The 14037-nt window shown below is 38.4% G+C and overlaps 2 protein-coding genes and 1 long non-coding RNA gene across 4 annotated transcripts; 1 reads left to right on the top strand and 2 right to left on the bottom strand.

The window, feature by feature from the left end:
* Nucleotides 1-826: 826 nt before the first annotated feature.
* LOC137972835 (uncharacterized) lies at nt 827-4958 on the bottom strand. The gene is made up of 5 exons (XM_068819536.1): nt 4725-4958; nt 4422-4543; nt 3953-4154; nt 2482-2829; nt 827-1606 (listed from the first exon to the last, which is right to left on the bottom strand). Exons 1-5 carry the CDS (start codon nt 4956-4958, stop codon nt 1238-1240), a joined length of 1275 nt encoding a protein of 424 aa, XP_068675637.1. The 3' UTR covers nt 827-1237.
* Nucleotides 4957-6823, bottom strand: LOC137973477 (uncharacterized). Its single transcript, XR_011117247.1, has 3 exons — nt 5833-6823; nt 5563-5713; nt 4957-5089 (listed from the first exon to the last, which is right to left on the bottom strand). It is a non-coding gene; the product is annotated as an uncharacterized lncRNA (long non-coding RNA).
* A 1729-nt stretch (nt 6824-8552) lies between these two features.
* On the top strand, nt 8553-13340 carry LOC137973384 (uncharacterized). 2 transcript variants are annotated; one of them, XR_011117219.1, is made up of 4 exons: nt 8553-9419; nt 9901-9993; nt 10950-11795; nt 12252-13340. XR_011117219.1 is itself a non-coding variant. In XM_068820187.1 (3 exons), the coding sequence occupies exons 1-3, from the start codon at nt 9336-9338 to the stop codon at nt 11307-11309; spliced, it is 537 nt and encodes a 178-aa protein (XP_068676288.1). In that variant the 5' UTR covers nt 8553-9335; the 3' UTR covers nt 11310-13340. The 2 variants fall into 2 exon arrangements, 1 of the variants encoding a protein (XP_068676288.1); XM_068820187.1 differs by having other exon boundaries at nt 10950-13340.
* Nucleotides 13341-14037: the final 697 nt, after the last annotated feature.

The following is a 14037-nucleotide window of genomic DNA, read 5'->3' as shown; positions in this document are numbered from 1 at the left end:
TGCAACACTTTAATTTATCTGAGTGAGAACTTTGGCTAGATTTCTGAATTTTATTAATGAGTATCGTACATGTGAAAGTTGCTTCAAATTTGGTGTTTAGACAAAATGTTGGCTCACCGGTTGAAATCTCCATTTGAAAACTTAAAAATTTTTGGCTGTTTTCCTCCTACGGGTTGCGATAAAAGATATCTGTGAGATACGACCTACATTAACCCCACTCAGTAGTGGACGCTTTACTAAAACACAGCTGTAATATTTCCGAGCTTAAATCCCTGCTCAGCCGGCTATGAAGGAAATCAATGGTTGGCGCAACTTTCGAGAATGATCTAGGTGAGATGCCTTCTCCCTCTCCCCATTCTGAAGATTTGATCATGAGTTGTACTTTGCCTTCTGCGACGCAACCTAACTTACACGTGATTCATACTTGCAGCTAATAAAATCGCGAAATTTTCGGGACGTCCCTTAAGCTGTGGCCAAAGGTACGGGATACGGGAAAGCATACCATCGACCAAAACGTCTGCGCGGACTGACAACGTCAACCCGGATAATAGAAATTAAAATAATAATAATAAATAAAAAAGATAGAGGACTGTAACGATCATTCGCAAGCTTCAAATGATGTTTGACGACACCAACATAACCTCTGAGTTTGGAATCAATCCAATGCAATGGAAAATGACCATGAAAATTTCCAACGTCAAAACTATGGGGTAATAAAATTGACCACGGAAATTTCCAAAGTCAAAATTTGGAGTTAATTTAAAATGACCATGGAAATTTACAATGTCAAATTTGCGAGAAGTAATACAAACGACCATGGAAACGTCCAAGATCAAAATTTGCTTGTAATAAAAAAATGACAATGGAAATTTCAAGCGTCCAAATTTGAAGGTAATATAAATGACCATGGAAATTTCCAACGCCCTTTTTCGCGTAAATGTATTAAAGCCTTGGAAATTTCCAACGTCATTTTTTTGCAAATTAATGCAGTTTATATATTTGAGAATTCAGATGATACCCACTTGATTTCACTAATAAATCCACAAACATGACAACAAATTACTAAAATATTTTACGTTTTTGTGATCATGACCAGATCGGTGGAGTGTTAATTTAACTTAATAGCGACAGGACAGATGAATTTTTTATTTCACAATCACAGTAATCAAATTAGATGCTCTTTAGTTCCGAGTTCACTGTTTGCTAAAATGCTAAGATTGGCTGTGTTCCTTGTTAATTACTCTCTTCTTCCTCTTAGTGTTTTGTACGTTTCTTTTAGATACTTGTAAGTTTCATGAGGGAGCTTATTTTTCTCGTCAAACACGAAAGCTACCAAGAGGATACACGATTTCGGCAAAATGTCTGTCCAGGTATCTCCGTTTGACAATTTCCATGGTTTCCACTCTGTCTTCCACGTCCCCCTCCAGTATTCCAGTTCAAAGGTGGAGGCATCAACACTTCTCACTTTCCCCAGTACTGGAATTTTTTGGTACCCTTCGATATTAACAGCAACAAAAACGTCTTCCTTTAGAGCACTTAGGTGGTCTGTCACTTTGTTCACCCGTGAAGATATGACCCTTGGATTTTTGTAAGCACCAGCATATACCTGAAAAATAAGCCAAAGATTGTTTTCTTCACTGCCGGTAGCGTTTTATTTTCATTTCACTTTATCAATTTGTTTTGTTTTGCATGTCAAAAAAATTACATGCACTGTCCGCGGTCAGCAAAAGGTATTTGAGGCGAGCAGTCATAGTTGCACGTATATTTTGAGAGATTAAAATTCTATATCAGTTAGAAATACAGCTACACAACGGCATGCAACGTGTGACACACACGCACACACGCACCCAGCATAACAATACAATACATACTTAATTGGCCGCTCCCCATAGGGGCTTTTCAGGGCCAATGAAACACAGCGAAACGACGGAACAGACAACAAAAACAACTGTTAAGAATCCCAGCTGGCCGAAGGAAAACCTTTACAAGTGCAGCTAGGAAGTTGAACCAGGGACTACTAGGATCAAATTCAACGAGTGGTCAGAGCGGATCTTGAACCTGGGATCTCCGGATCTCAAGGCAAGCGCCCTAACCACTGGGCCACACTGCCTCTAGTGAGGTCTCATAATTTTGCTATTAGATTAGACAAATCAAAAGTAATCATCTTTTGAAAGACTCCGGATATGCAAATCGCTAAAATTTAATTGTACTTTCAGTTTGATACCTCATTTACTTCACAAGGTTTGCTATTCCAAATTCTAACCCCATTTCTTGAAAATTATTATTTTTTGTATGTCTAATCTTGAACTTTTAACAAACTAGTCGCCTCTTGAAGATGATCTTGTCTTGTTTACAGTTCTTTATTTCAAATTATCAAAAGCTGTTAGTGTAGGATTATGTGTGGTTTATAACAACTAAAATTCTTTGTTCATTGTTACTCTAAATTAAGACAAATATATGCGCATCTATCATTGAACTCACCTCAGGTATGTCAACCAACTGATCCGCAACGAGTTTTTCAATAGCGGTCTCCGCAGATGACTTCTCAACAACAGGTGATATCATAGCCCCCGCTAAATCGACTGACCTTGGCTCGTGCGGTCTCTTCCTTATTACGATGATATCATCTAGCAGCCATGTGCTGGCATCTTCTGGGGTCGCGTAAACTCCCTCTTTGTCGCTTAAGAAGTCATCCCACCATTCCTTATGACTTTGATTGAAACATCGTGAACTATAAAATTTTGGGATGTCTTCCCTTAATCTCTTCAAATCAATCTTTTCGCTTGAAGGTGGGACAGTTTCTGGCAAGCCTCTAGGAACTTTGTCACTCTAAACTCGCAAAAGAACGCCAAGAAAAAGAACTCCGTGATGAATTAGGTTGACAATTAATGTTTAAATATTCTTTAAGGGGATATCCCACAAAATTCAGGAATTGGGAACTGACAACCAAATCAAGAAAAACCTTGAAATAACTATCTTTTACCACAATTGCTTGTAATATCGCAATTTGATTGGCTAACTTGGCGTAGTGGATTAATTGTAGCCAATCAGGAACGCTAATTGCGGGAAATAAACCAATCATATTGCGAGAAAGTTATAGACAACGCTTGCTCTTTCTTTGAGTCATGGTTTTCGCCACGCTCTGAAGAAACACTTTCTTCGTCGTTGAATATTGTGGTAAAACAATCCTAAGTGGTTCAGCGTTGTCTGTACGCTTACAAACGACGATATTCGTCATCACAGTAGTCAAAATTTGTTATGGACTCGCGAGGCGCGTTTTGATGACGAATATCGTTGTCGATAAGAGAGAACACTGAACCACTTTCGATTTGTTAAATTAAAAAAATAAATAAGTAAGGTTTAAAGAAAACAGCAAATACAAAAGGAAGCAGGGAGGGGCACAATTGAAGAAGACTGAAATCTGCTGCAATTCAGAGATTTTGAAAACTGCGTTTAACGTAACAGTTTTTCATACTCATCTCTTTTGTTTGTAACTTAAATTATTCATGCTACAAAGGCATTTTTGTCACTATTCTTTAGTTTGTGGTTTTTCGAAAGTAGTTTTTGGCGTATCATTAAGTTGCTTAGCTAGTGGAGTCGAGTAGTTGGTAAACTACACGACAAACTGATTTATCGATTTTCTAGCTAACTTCTTCGATGAAATAACCAAAACAGTATGGAGTGGCTAAACCTCAAACACGAAATTAAGTAGGATTTAGTTTTTCTGCGAATATACTTGAGAAGATACATGACTAACCGCAAACACAACAACTCAGTAATTGTCTCTGGTCATGATCATGACGTTTCGAAACATATGCAAGTGTATGGAATAAGTGTGTGACCGGGGGCGTTTCGTTATTGTTTTTGTACACCAACATGGCCGTCTCATCACGTGGATGATAACCAAGGATACACCAGCTAGTGTGCGGACCACTCAAGAATAGGAGGCTACTCTATTATGTATATTCAAACAAAAACCTGTTAAATGTGTCTTCAGTCTCCAAGCACGTCCGTACGACTTGGCTTGATTAATGAGGGAGGGAATCAGAAGCTTCTTCTGGTCCATTCCGTCTATGATGAGGCACATGTAACTCTTTGATGACATTGCATCTCTAGCTTTTCCTCGATGATAATAGTATTTCTCTCTTTCTTCTCTGGAAGGTAAGATAAAACAGGGTGGAAAAGGATTGGTTGTCACGAATGTCGCTTACTACATTTATTAATTCCACTAAGTCCCCATTACTTTTTGGTTTGTTAGAATATTCTAAGTGTTTGAATAGTTATAAGTCTGTTTTCGTTCTTCAAACTGTTTTAAAATTCTGAAATAGAGGTACCGTTTTTGATTGCAAATTCCCTTTAGATTGAAAAAGGGGCATGATTGGGTAAACAACAGTGCCTTTTCTCAGTCTATCCCCATATACCTCTGAAGATCGTTGTGCTGCTTGTACAAGTTATCGTAGTATGCCCTCAGAGTTTTGTCCATCGTTTTTTGTTTTTCTTCCTTCAGAGATGTGCAGATATCACATTTGGTCACCCTATTAACCTGCCCAAAACAAATGCAAAAGTAAATTAAGTTCTGATCCGGAAACTTCAGCCAAATGATATATACGTAGCTTTGTGAGGTCTTTGAACTTGAGTGCACCATTCTAGGCGTTGTCAATCGAATGTGTATATTGTTCATGTAATTAAAGTTGCACACTCTTGCCACTTTCCTTTTTACTTACCTTTGGTATTGAAACATCTGGAAAGTCTGAATTCATGATGCGGCAGAACTGAGAGTAGCATATCATTTCTTCTCCAGTTAAATCTTGTTTCATCCAACCATATAAAATACGGTAGTCAAGGTAGCTTGGAAGATTGATGGCCAATGAGTCAGGCATTTTGTCTCCAATTCTGCTGAAGAGTAGCTTCATCCAAGCCTTAGAAACATTTGTTTTGTGCCTTTGGCCATAGGTCATAGGTTAGCACGCAATTCATTATACTCTTCAAAGCCTCGTCGAGACGCTTGTTGCTGATACCATAAACTGCCTGCCACGCTTCTTTACATGTCTTGAATCCACGTGCAATAAATACCACGCCTTCTAAACTCCTGTAGGGACACAAAATATCGTAATCGTAAGAGCAGTTTAAATATTGAAAAGAACACCATAACAAGTAATTTACACTACCTTGCAATTTATTGGTTCAAACAAGTTTTATTGGGTTCGAACAAATTGAGAAGCACGTACGTGGATCCTCACGATACGGAGCTGCTTTCCGGAGAGACCAAAAAAACTTATTGCATAAATCCGGGTTACATTACCGTCAATTCCCCCAGTATCAAAACTTGCTCCCTTTGTTAATGGCCATGCTTAAACAGCCAATTACATCATGTTTTGCATTCCGACGGTATCAGTGCAAGACAAGGTTTTATCTCGGGATTTCAGTATGCTGTTGGAGACAGACAGATCATTATAAAAATTTCGAATATTAAAAAATACAAGTGGTACTACGACATATCAACTCCTTCATAAAAAGAAAGAAAAGAAACGTTGAAACTGAAACGAAGATGTACACTCAAACCTATTTCTGTTCGTGTGGTCCCACAGATAATCCAAAATCCACTGTTTCTGGTTCATCTGAGACATCATCGCATACTTTTTTCTACATATCAGGATTTCTGACAATTCCATATTACGCAAGCATTCTTCCGAACAACACTTAAATGAGTGCACTGTGAAACAACCGTATAACAAAATGTGTTATTATTTACATGGGGATATCTACAGACAAAAAGACAAGAAAGGCATTTCAAAAGAAATAAAACAAATTTCAGTGGCCCTTTTTAATTACCTTCTATTGGCGCAAGCCTCGAAAGATCAATGTTGGGTTTATACTTCCTGTCGGCTTGGCTGCCCAACGGAACTACTTCAGGCGTCATTATCAATGCCGATCTCTCACCGTCTGACAAACACATGGATGTAAAAAATGAAACATACTAAAATGCACGTTCAGTGTAGCAATCTTTGAAAAATCTTTACAATATGTGTGATGTCGTGTGGCTTTTCACAAGGTGAAAGCAAGTCGAACCCATTAAGGAAAACCGAGCGATTGGTCAAGCCTCTCAGCACAAACATGAATTATTTCTTGGGAGGAAATACTTCAGTAGATAGGATTTCTAGATTAAATAATTTTCCCAAGATGATGTATCTCAATGCCGACGCAAAACAACAGCATTCGGCTCATCCCACAATTATAGCTTCAAATCTGGTTTTGAAAAAGCGGAGTAAAGCTAAGAAAGTGAATAAATCAGCCTTGTGTGTCAAAATCAACAACAATGTGACTAGGAATTCCATGTTAATTGACATTGTTTTAAAGTTCATTCCGGCCAAATTTATAAGACATGTAAATCATGTTAAAGAATTTTCTTTATATTCATGAAAGCGCCTCCAATCTGAACTCCTGTGAGAAAAATTAACCACAGTCCAGAATAGTATCACGCTTTCAGTAATTGTGGAACTTGAACGATTTTGTAAAAAAAAAAAACAGTAACAGGTCCAGACCGACACACTTATAAGATTGTATACCATGCAGCTACATTTTCCTGAAGCGTCGGTTGATACTTAATATCGCCATTATCGTATGGTATGTAAAGAGATAATTATACGACATTCAAAATGCTCTTTCCGTGGGGTTTCAGTGCAAGAGACCAAGGAAAACATCAAAACTCGCGTCGCTCGGTATTTCCTTGCTCTGAAAAGCCCTGTATAAACCGTCTTTCTATGCAGGTTAACGGCATGAGAGATTAGAATCGATATTACACTTTCGCGCGGCTTAATAAAGTCTCTAGGATTATCGAGAAACAAGTCGGCTATTGTATTTCAGGGGAAGGTTACGTTTATACAAACGTTGGCCGTGTAGCACTTATATTTTAAACAGAATTAACTGAAGAGAGTGTGGTGTAACGTGAAGTGCTGGATTTCTATCCCATGTGAACCATGTGTTAGCCCTACTGGTGGAACTGGGCCCACACAAGGTCAGAGAAAAACTCTGACCAGGGTGGGAAATGAACCCACGAACTTCGGGTTAGATCTCCGCCGCTCTACCGATTGAGCTACAAGGTCAGACGGGAGCAGGCCGAACTGAAGATGGTAATGCATGGGATAGAAATCTAGCACTTCACGTTACACTACACTCTCCTTAGTTAGTATTGTATTTCAGCTTGCATAACATTTTCAGAATAACAGCACTAGAGAAGAGAAAACGTTTTCAATTGCAACTGTGTCTGTTAGTTTCTTAGATTAATAGATTTACCTATTAATGAACAAGATATATAACATTTTTTTATAGGGTGCAAAACGTCGTTTTCCTCTTTTGTTGCATTTTACTAATCCTTTTGCAAAGAGCAAACCTATTCCAGAATGACTACCGAGTTTTTTCTTAAGCCTACGTTTCGATTAAAAAAAAAAAAAGTTCGGTAATCCGAATCATGATGATCAATGTTAATCCTTAGTCTTTTTCAATTTATCCTCTATCCATTTTTCCACAGTAATCATTTTTGATATCAACCCGTCCACAGCATGCCATTTTTCAGAATCGCTAGCGTTCTTGATATGTTTAGCACTGTTTCAATGAGTTTTCAAGTCCAAAAACCTATATTCGCATAATTCACAGTAACTGATTCTTCTGTCTCTTTTTTTGACAGTAGTTTCGACGGTATTTTCTTCCCTCGAAAACATTGTGAGTGCATCTGGCCATTCCTTCATTTCCAGTACTAAAGGTCTGAAAATTCCGCTGTGATCTTCTACTTTTAGAAACGGTTCTTTGAGTGATCTAACTTGAACTTTGTTCTTAATTTCTTTCGCTCTTTTGGATCTAGTCTTTCTTCGTGAAGGGATATTTTTTCTTTCTGCGAGCGGAAGAGATATTTCTTCAACTAAAATAATTTCGATGTTTAACATTTTTGCCTGTTCAAAAATACTAATTTGTTCCTTCTTCGCGCTTGTTTTAGAGAGAATAAGTGCAACGCGAGATGACGGAACTGTCGAGAGCTTAGCTGAATTTCTTCTTCTTGATTCTTTGTCCATCCGTATACAATGTTGGGAGGTGATCAAATGCGTTATGTTCTTATGAAAAAGGTTAGAAACTTCTGCTCCACTTTTCTGTAGATTGCTGATTAGTTGCTTCATTTGATCAAAAGGAGGCCAAGGTAAATGCAGGAACACTATTGCACCTTTAGCTTGACAAAAATTAAACCTTGTTTCTTTGGCACCCAAATCTGCAAATCATAGTGAAACGAATATTGTGTTACTTCATACAGCAAGCGCGAGGTCTTTTTGTGCCCCTTCTTCTCAAATTGAAAACTCGATCAGCGGATCTATCATATATATTGACTTGAATCCCTCTAAAATATGATAACCCGTTTCGCGGAAAACGTAAAATCGCTCATGAATTTGCTTGCGTCTTGATGACTTTTCGATTAGCTTCTTAATAAGTGTCTCAGTCCGTTAGCACTCGGCAAACTAGTTATTTCGAGTCCTGATGTTTCCCTCGACTTGATCTCGGGAAACATCGATCAGGACTGACTCGCTAACTGTTTCCCTCGGGATCATACATTAAGTGTATATTGAGTAGGCAACAATAAAATTTGAGCCTGACTTCTGCCGTTTGTCGAAAACTTGTTTTTTTTTACATAGAGATTAAGATCTTGGTTTGCAACGAGCGACAAACCGCATGTGTACCGTGCATAAAATGTTTTCTTGATTCTTCGGAAATTGCCGACAACTTGAATCTTTATCTCTCTTATCTATCATTTAAAAAGGAAATTTGAAAGTAAATTACATTTCCATGAGAGCAAGAGTGAGCAATTATTGAACATCTTTCCGAATCATGAAAAAAATGTTAGTTGGTGAAAACGTTAATTCCACAAACATGCGGCCGAGTCATCCAGAAATAAAATGCATTTAAGGGGACCGAAGTGTCTCTTGTATTTCTGAGTTAAACCCCAGCGTAGCAGCCCAGAGAAGACATAAAACGAGCTATCCTCGTCAGTTGACTATTTGGCGATTACTTTGTCCATCAGTCCATCCTTGCATACTTTGTTGTAAATGCGTTAGTTTGCTAAATAATACGGTACCCATCAACTGAAGATAGCGTTATTTTTATGGTTCCAATTATATGAAGACAGTTTTTTGGACTTAGAGTAATGTTAAGAAATAGAGTGACACTATTCTTGTACACTCCTTGTTGGTCAAAGTATAATTAATATTACTAAGTAAGTACGTTTTCCCGTGGAAGCCCTGGACCCTTACCTGTGATATCAGCAGAAACCAACTTAATATTTTTCGGATTCAGAAATGGAGCCCTTTGAAGCCTTGCGACTGGCGCAGATTCATAATAATACGGATAAAGTGCATCATGAATTGAACACGAAGGAGAAGGTAATGTCATTATTTCATTCCAAAAATATTTTCATGTATTAAGACCGGCAAGTTTGGGTCGGCGCTGGCCAAGGCAATATTTTAGAAATTTCAAAAGAATAGACCACTTTCATAAATGGCGAACGATTTGATATTGCATTGTATTTATGTGAAATGGATCTACTGACCTTATTTTGGTTAACATATTCTTTTGAATTTTGTGCATTGCAGCGAGGCTAGGAAGGCTTATCAGAATTAAAACAAAAGAATATTTTATCGGGCTGCCATTATGAAAAAGGTCTATTGGAAGCACCAGCTTTGCTCCGGCGAAAGTCAAATTAGGCACCTATTACAGCAGGATATGACAGCTTATAATTGAAATTCTAAGCAGGGATTCGTTACTTAAGCCACAGGGGAACCACAGAAAGTTTCAGATTTTGGGTGTGTCTTAAAGGAAGTACAATCCTTCGTTACCTTGTGGGTTTCTTATTGTTATTATTAGATCATTCTCTGCAAGCACATGCTGACGACATCATTTTCTGGTCATAAATCACTCGATTGGAGGAAAGCATGTTCGCGTATAGTTGGGGAGGATGTAAGTACACGAAAATAATTGCCAATTCAGTTTTAATGGTGGCGAACAAAAAACAAGAATAATCAATAGAAGAGTGCGGTGCAATCATGTATGCTGCAAATAATAATTGAAGATTATTATTGATAGGTCACACACAAAAAAAAAACTATATGTTTAATTAAATTCCTTGAAAAGTACACTCTATATCAATTTCCACAGTAGCCAGTAATTGTCGAGAACGCTAAGAAGAATTAAATAGCACTCAATGTACATGTCTTGATCGACATTAACAACAAAAGTACAATAATACTTAAGCTACTTGAACATTGATAATAGCCATGTAAGCGAGAACGCCAATGCACTGTGTTTTTTTAGCTTTACTTTTCCTAGTCTCACATTATCTACATTTTAGTATAAATACACAGGTGATTATACAAAATCACGCGCTCTCATTGGCTCGCTATCTCGGATTATCAGCCGATAATCACCTCGACGGTCAAAATGGCTGCCAGTAGTCGTTTTGCCACTGTTAGTGAAGATGATTTTCGCGTTGAAATGTTTTTTTTTTCTTTTTTTTTTGAAATAATCACCTGTGTATTTGTACTAAAACAATTATTCGCCTCAGGCTCAGTGATTATCGGTGAATATTCACCTCGACTTCGTCTCGGTGAATATTCACCGATAATCAGTGAGCCTTCGGCGAATAATTGTTAATTAACAAAAGAGTTCGGCAAATTTTAACTTTCTCCCTTACTCTGACGTCTGTTCTTCCAGTTATAGTTTTTAGATGGTTCATCTAGGTTTAAAAGAAGTCTCCACCAAAATTTTTCAAAAGCGTTAACTTTCAATGTAACAACGTTTTTGTTGGTGTCGATAAACAAAATTTCGCGTCGTAAAACCAGTACGCAAAGTGGAACGTTTGCTATTCATGCATTTTAATTCATTGTTAAATCATAACTTTCCTTCCTGTCTTGAAGGTGCCAAAAATGGAAACGATCCTCTTCCTCAGTGCCCTCCCCGATGTGATTTATGACATGGTGTTGAAAGTTATAGAAAAATACAGCAGATTAGAGATAAGGGGACAAAAAGCTTCAAAGAATACTTTAAAAGCTGGCCTGAAAGCAACTGTAGATTGTCCCAGCTACAATTTCAAATGCCTCAGAGGAGACCTCACAAAAGACGAAATCATCAGCCTTCTCAATGGTGTACTGGAAGGAAAATCTACACTTGGTGAACTTAAACTAGAGAGCAGTCGAATCAAAGAGGTAAAAGAAGTGCAACGCCAGTTCATCACATGCACAGGAAGTGCAAACTGGGAAGAGGTAGCAAAGAGGTGAGCGAGTCACTCCAGCCTAATAAAACTATTCTATTTGCGAGGAGATTCTAGCTCAATGAAGAGGAATTGCTGTGGAGAGATCTAGTCTCAATTAAGGCCTAGTTGTGCAGAAAACCAAGAATATGCTTGACCTTTGCTTCCTAATTTTGAGCTCATTTCAAGAATTTCGCTATTTTCCTGTGGGTTCTCAGAATGGGTCGAGGAAGACAAGCTCCAAGCTTTTCGTGGACAAGAGAGGGGGAAGAGGATGTCCGACGCCTTAAAAGGATATATTGCAAGAGCCTTGAAGTGGGAGGAGGAGGAGAAGACAGTGGAAGGATTTCGATCCCAGGACTCAGCGAACGAATTGCACGTTCATTCATCAAACGGAAAGAGAATGTCAATTTTTCTTTTCCCCATTGATGTTGAAAGAATGAATAACAGTTCATTGGTGAAAGAGACGTCGAAATTCGCGGGATCACCATTGATCTTTCTGGATCTACCAAAGGTACGCATGTAACAGAGGCCACAAACGTTATGTAGATTTTTTTCTTAACGAGTTCTTTACTCTGTTACTTCCTCATTGTATATGATGCTACTGCAAAGGTCTCAACGCCAACAGTACTGGTACTAATCGGTGGCTCGATCGACAATAAGTCCGCGGTTTGAAGAAGAAGATCCTTTTCCTTCAATGTAGAATTTTAACTTGTTTATGTTTCATCGTTGGACACCCCAAAAAACAAATAATATCGAAAACATCAGAGGAAGTCATCACTGTTTCCCTGTCAAGTTCAATATGTGCAACATTTTTTGTGAAATGCGTGGTACTGTTTTCGTAGTAATTGATCTCTTCAAGCTGAGTGAATGTTTACCTTAATTGGAATGGTCAAAGAGTAAAATACTAATTGTATGCTTCTTATTCACGGTGTGTCTTGGTATCTTTGTTTGTTTCTTTTACTTATAGGACTGGAACGAGGAAACGCTTGAACGGTTTTTTCGCAATGTGCGATCAATGAATATCAGGAACAGCATAGATGTATTCCACATCATCGTGTTCCCTTGCAGGAAAGGCGTAATGAGCTTCTTGGAAATGGTTCCAAAGGTCGCGACAAGCAGTGGCCTGAAGGTAGAACTCGCCTACACCCACTACACAAAAAAGTCGCAGATAAGCCAAGGCATTCTGTTATGGCTCCTTCAGTTAACTACTCGTTCAGTTTATTCGTCAATTCAGTCATTATTGATCCGGCAATAGCCTTTGGACTTGGACGGAGGACGGTTTCATTCAGATATATAAAATTAAAGTTAATTTTAGATGTGATAATCACCTTTATTTCCAAGAGAGGTTTATTTCATTTGGTTCTGAAAGAGTTCCCTGCTAGCAGAGGTCCATTTTCGTTTTGCGTTCACTGGGCTGACGTGTACGGGAGAAGAGACCTCTGCCATGGGTCGAAACTCATTGTGTTGAGCATGCACGGCGGTTACTTAGCGACCGAATGCTCACGTCATACTTCATGTTGTGTGGGCTCACTTTAAACAACAGCGGAATTACTGTAAAGGAATGCACGGGACACAGTGGGCTCAAGTCACAGTCAGCAAACATATCATGGGGCATGCGGTTTGAAGAGTGCCGTCCAAGATTGTGAACGGCGGTTGGATCAAAGTGAGCTTTGACCCATGGCAGAGGTCTCTTCTCCAGTACTCGTCAACCCAGCGAACGCAAAAGAAACCAGACCTCTATTAGCAGGGAACCAAAAGTGCGAATTGAAGCACCGCATTTTTTTCATATTTGAAAGCGATGGTTTAAAGATCCTGAACAATACAAGCGAAAGTGAAACTGAGGGGCGTTTACATTGACCCTATTCCGGAATACGAAAAAGTTATACTGGAATGATGATTTTAAAATAGTATCGGTTTCGCATTTGTCATCAATTAGGGCTTTAAAATATATAGTTTGTAATGGCGTTTTAGCAGGTGTTTGACAATTTCTAAGTGCAATCAAACGGACCCTACACCCAATAGTTTAAATGACGTTATTATTTCGTTGTTATAGATGCACATATCAAGTTAGCAATATCTTTATGTTTCCATCAGAGAAAGCCCAAAGGGACCTAGATGTTGGGGCAAAATATAGCAGAGAAAAACCCGTCGGACTATACAAAGCTTTACTCAGTCTTTATGGACACCCTAACTGTTGGATCCTCGATCTTTGTAGTGGGGCAGGTAATGATAACCTTTCTAATAAGGAAAAACTATGATTTAAACGGGAAATGACATTTTGTGAAGAAATTCGCCATTTGGATTCCCTGGCCAATTCACCCCTAGGAATAACCCATAATTTTACAATCGTCTCGAAGTTTACATAAAAGGCTATCCATTGACAGTAAACTGGTATTTCCAAAACAAAAACAAAACCTTTTTTATCGGGGGTGGCTTTCTCATTTTCCAACGTAGAGCTGCCAGTTGCCTTCAGTACGTCCACAGGCTAACACTAAAATGAACGGGCTGCATTTCTCACACTGAGATAGTATTACTTTACGTTCACATTCTCAATGATAATGAATAAATTGAAATAAGTTTAATTTATGAATCCCCGCTAACTCGAACACAATGTTCCAACACTTTCTTGCATGAAGGCGCACAAATTCACGTAACCCAAACACCATCTTTCAATCAATTCTTGTATGGAAAGGCTATACAGCAAAAATGACAGTGTGTAGTGTAATAATTTATTAAGGGGCAAGAAAACAATT

This window comes from Montipora foliosa, chromosome 10 (assembly GCF_036669935.1).
Source record: "Montipora foliosa isolate CH-2021 chromosome 10, ASM3666993v2, whole genome shotgun sequence".
Classification (NCBI taxonomy): domain Eukaryota; kingdom Metazoa; phylum Cnidaria; class Anthozoa; order Scleractinia; family Acroporidae; genus Montipora; species Montipora foliosa.
The sequence above is the reverse complement of the archived record's forward strand: the minus strand, read 5'-3'. Positions and strand labels throughout refer to the sequence as shown.

What these genes read in the sequence shown, in the direction of transcription:
- LOC137972835 (XM_068819536.1), bottom strand. Translation starts at nt 4,958, where the DNA reads ATGACCTATGGCCAAAGGCACAAAACAAATGTTTCTAAGGCTTGGATG. An exon ending in CAGATGTTTCAATACCAAAG is followed by an intron (nt 4,544 to 4,724) that starts GTAAGTAAAAAG and finishes TGTTTTGGGCAG; the next exon opens with GTTAATAGGGTGACCAAATG. An exon ending in GTTTGAATATACATAATAGA is followed by an intron (nt 2,830 to 3,952) that starts GTAGCCTCCTAT and finishes TTGCGAGTTTAG; the next exon opens with AGTGACAAAGTTCCTAGAGG.
- LOC137973384 (XM_068820187.1), top strand. Translation starts at nt 9,336, where the DNA reads ATGGAGCCCTTTGAAGCCTTGCGACTGGCGCAGATTCATAATAATACG. An exon ending in AATTGAACACGAAGGAGAAG is followed by an intron (nt 9,420 to 9,900) that starts GTAATGTCATTA and finishes TGTTATTATTAG; the next exon opens with ATCATTCTCTGCAAGCACAT. An exon ending in CGCGTATAGTTGGGGAGGAT is followed by an intron (nt 9,994 to 10,949) that starts GTAAGTACACGA and finishes CCTGTCTTGAAG; the next exon opens with GTGCCAAAAATGGAAACGAT.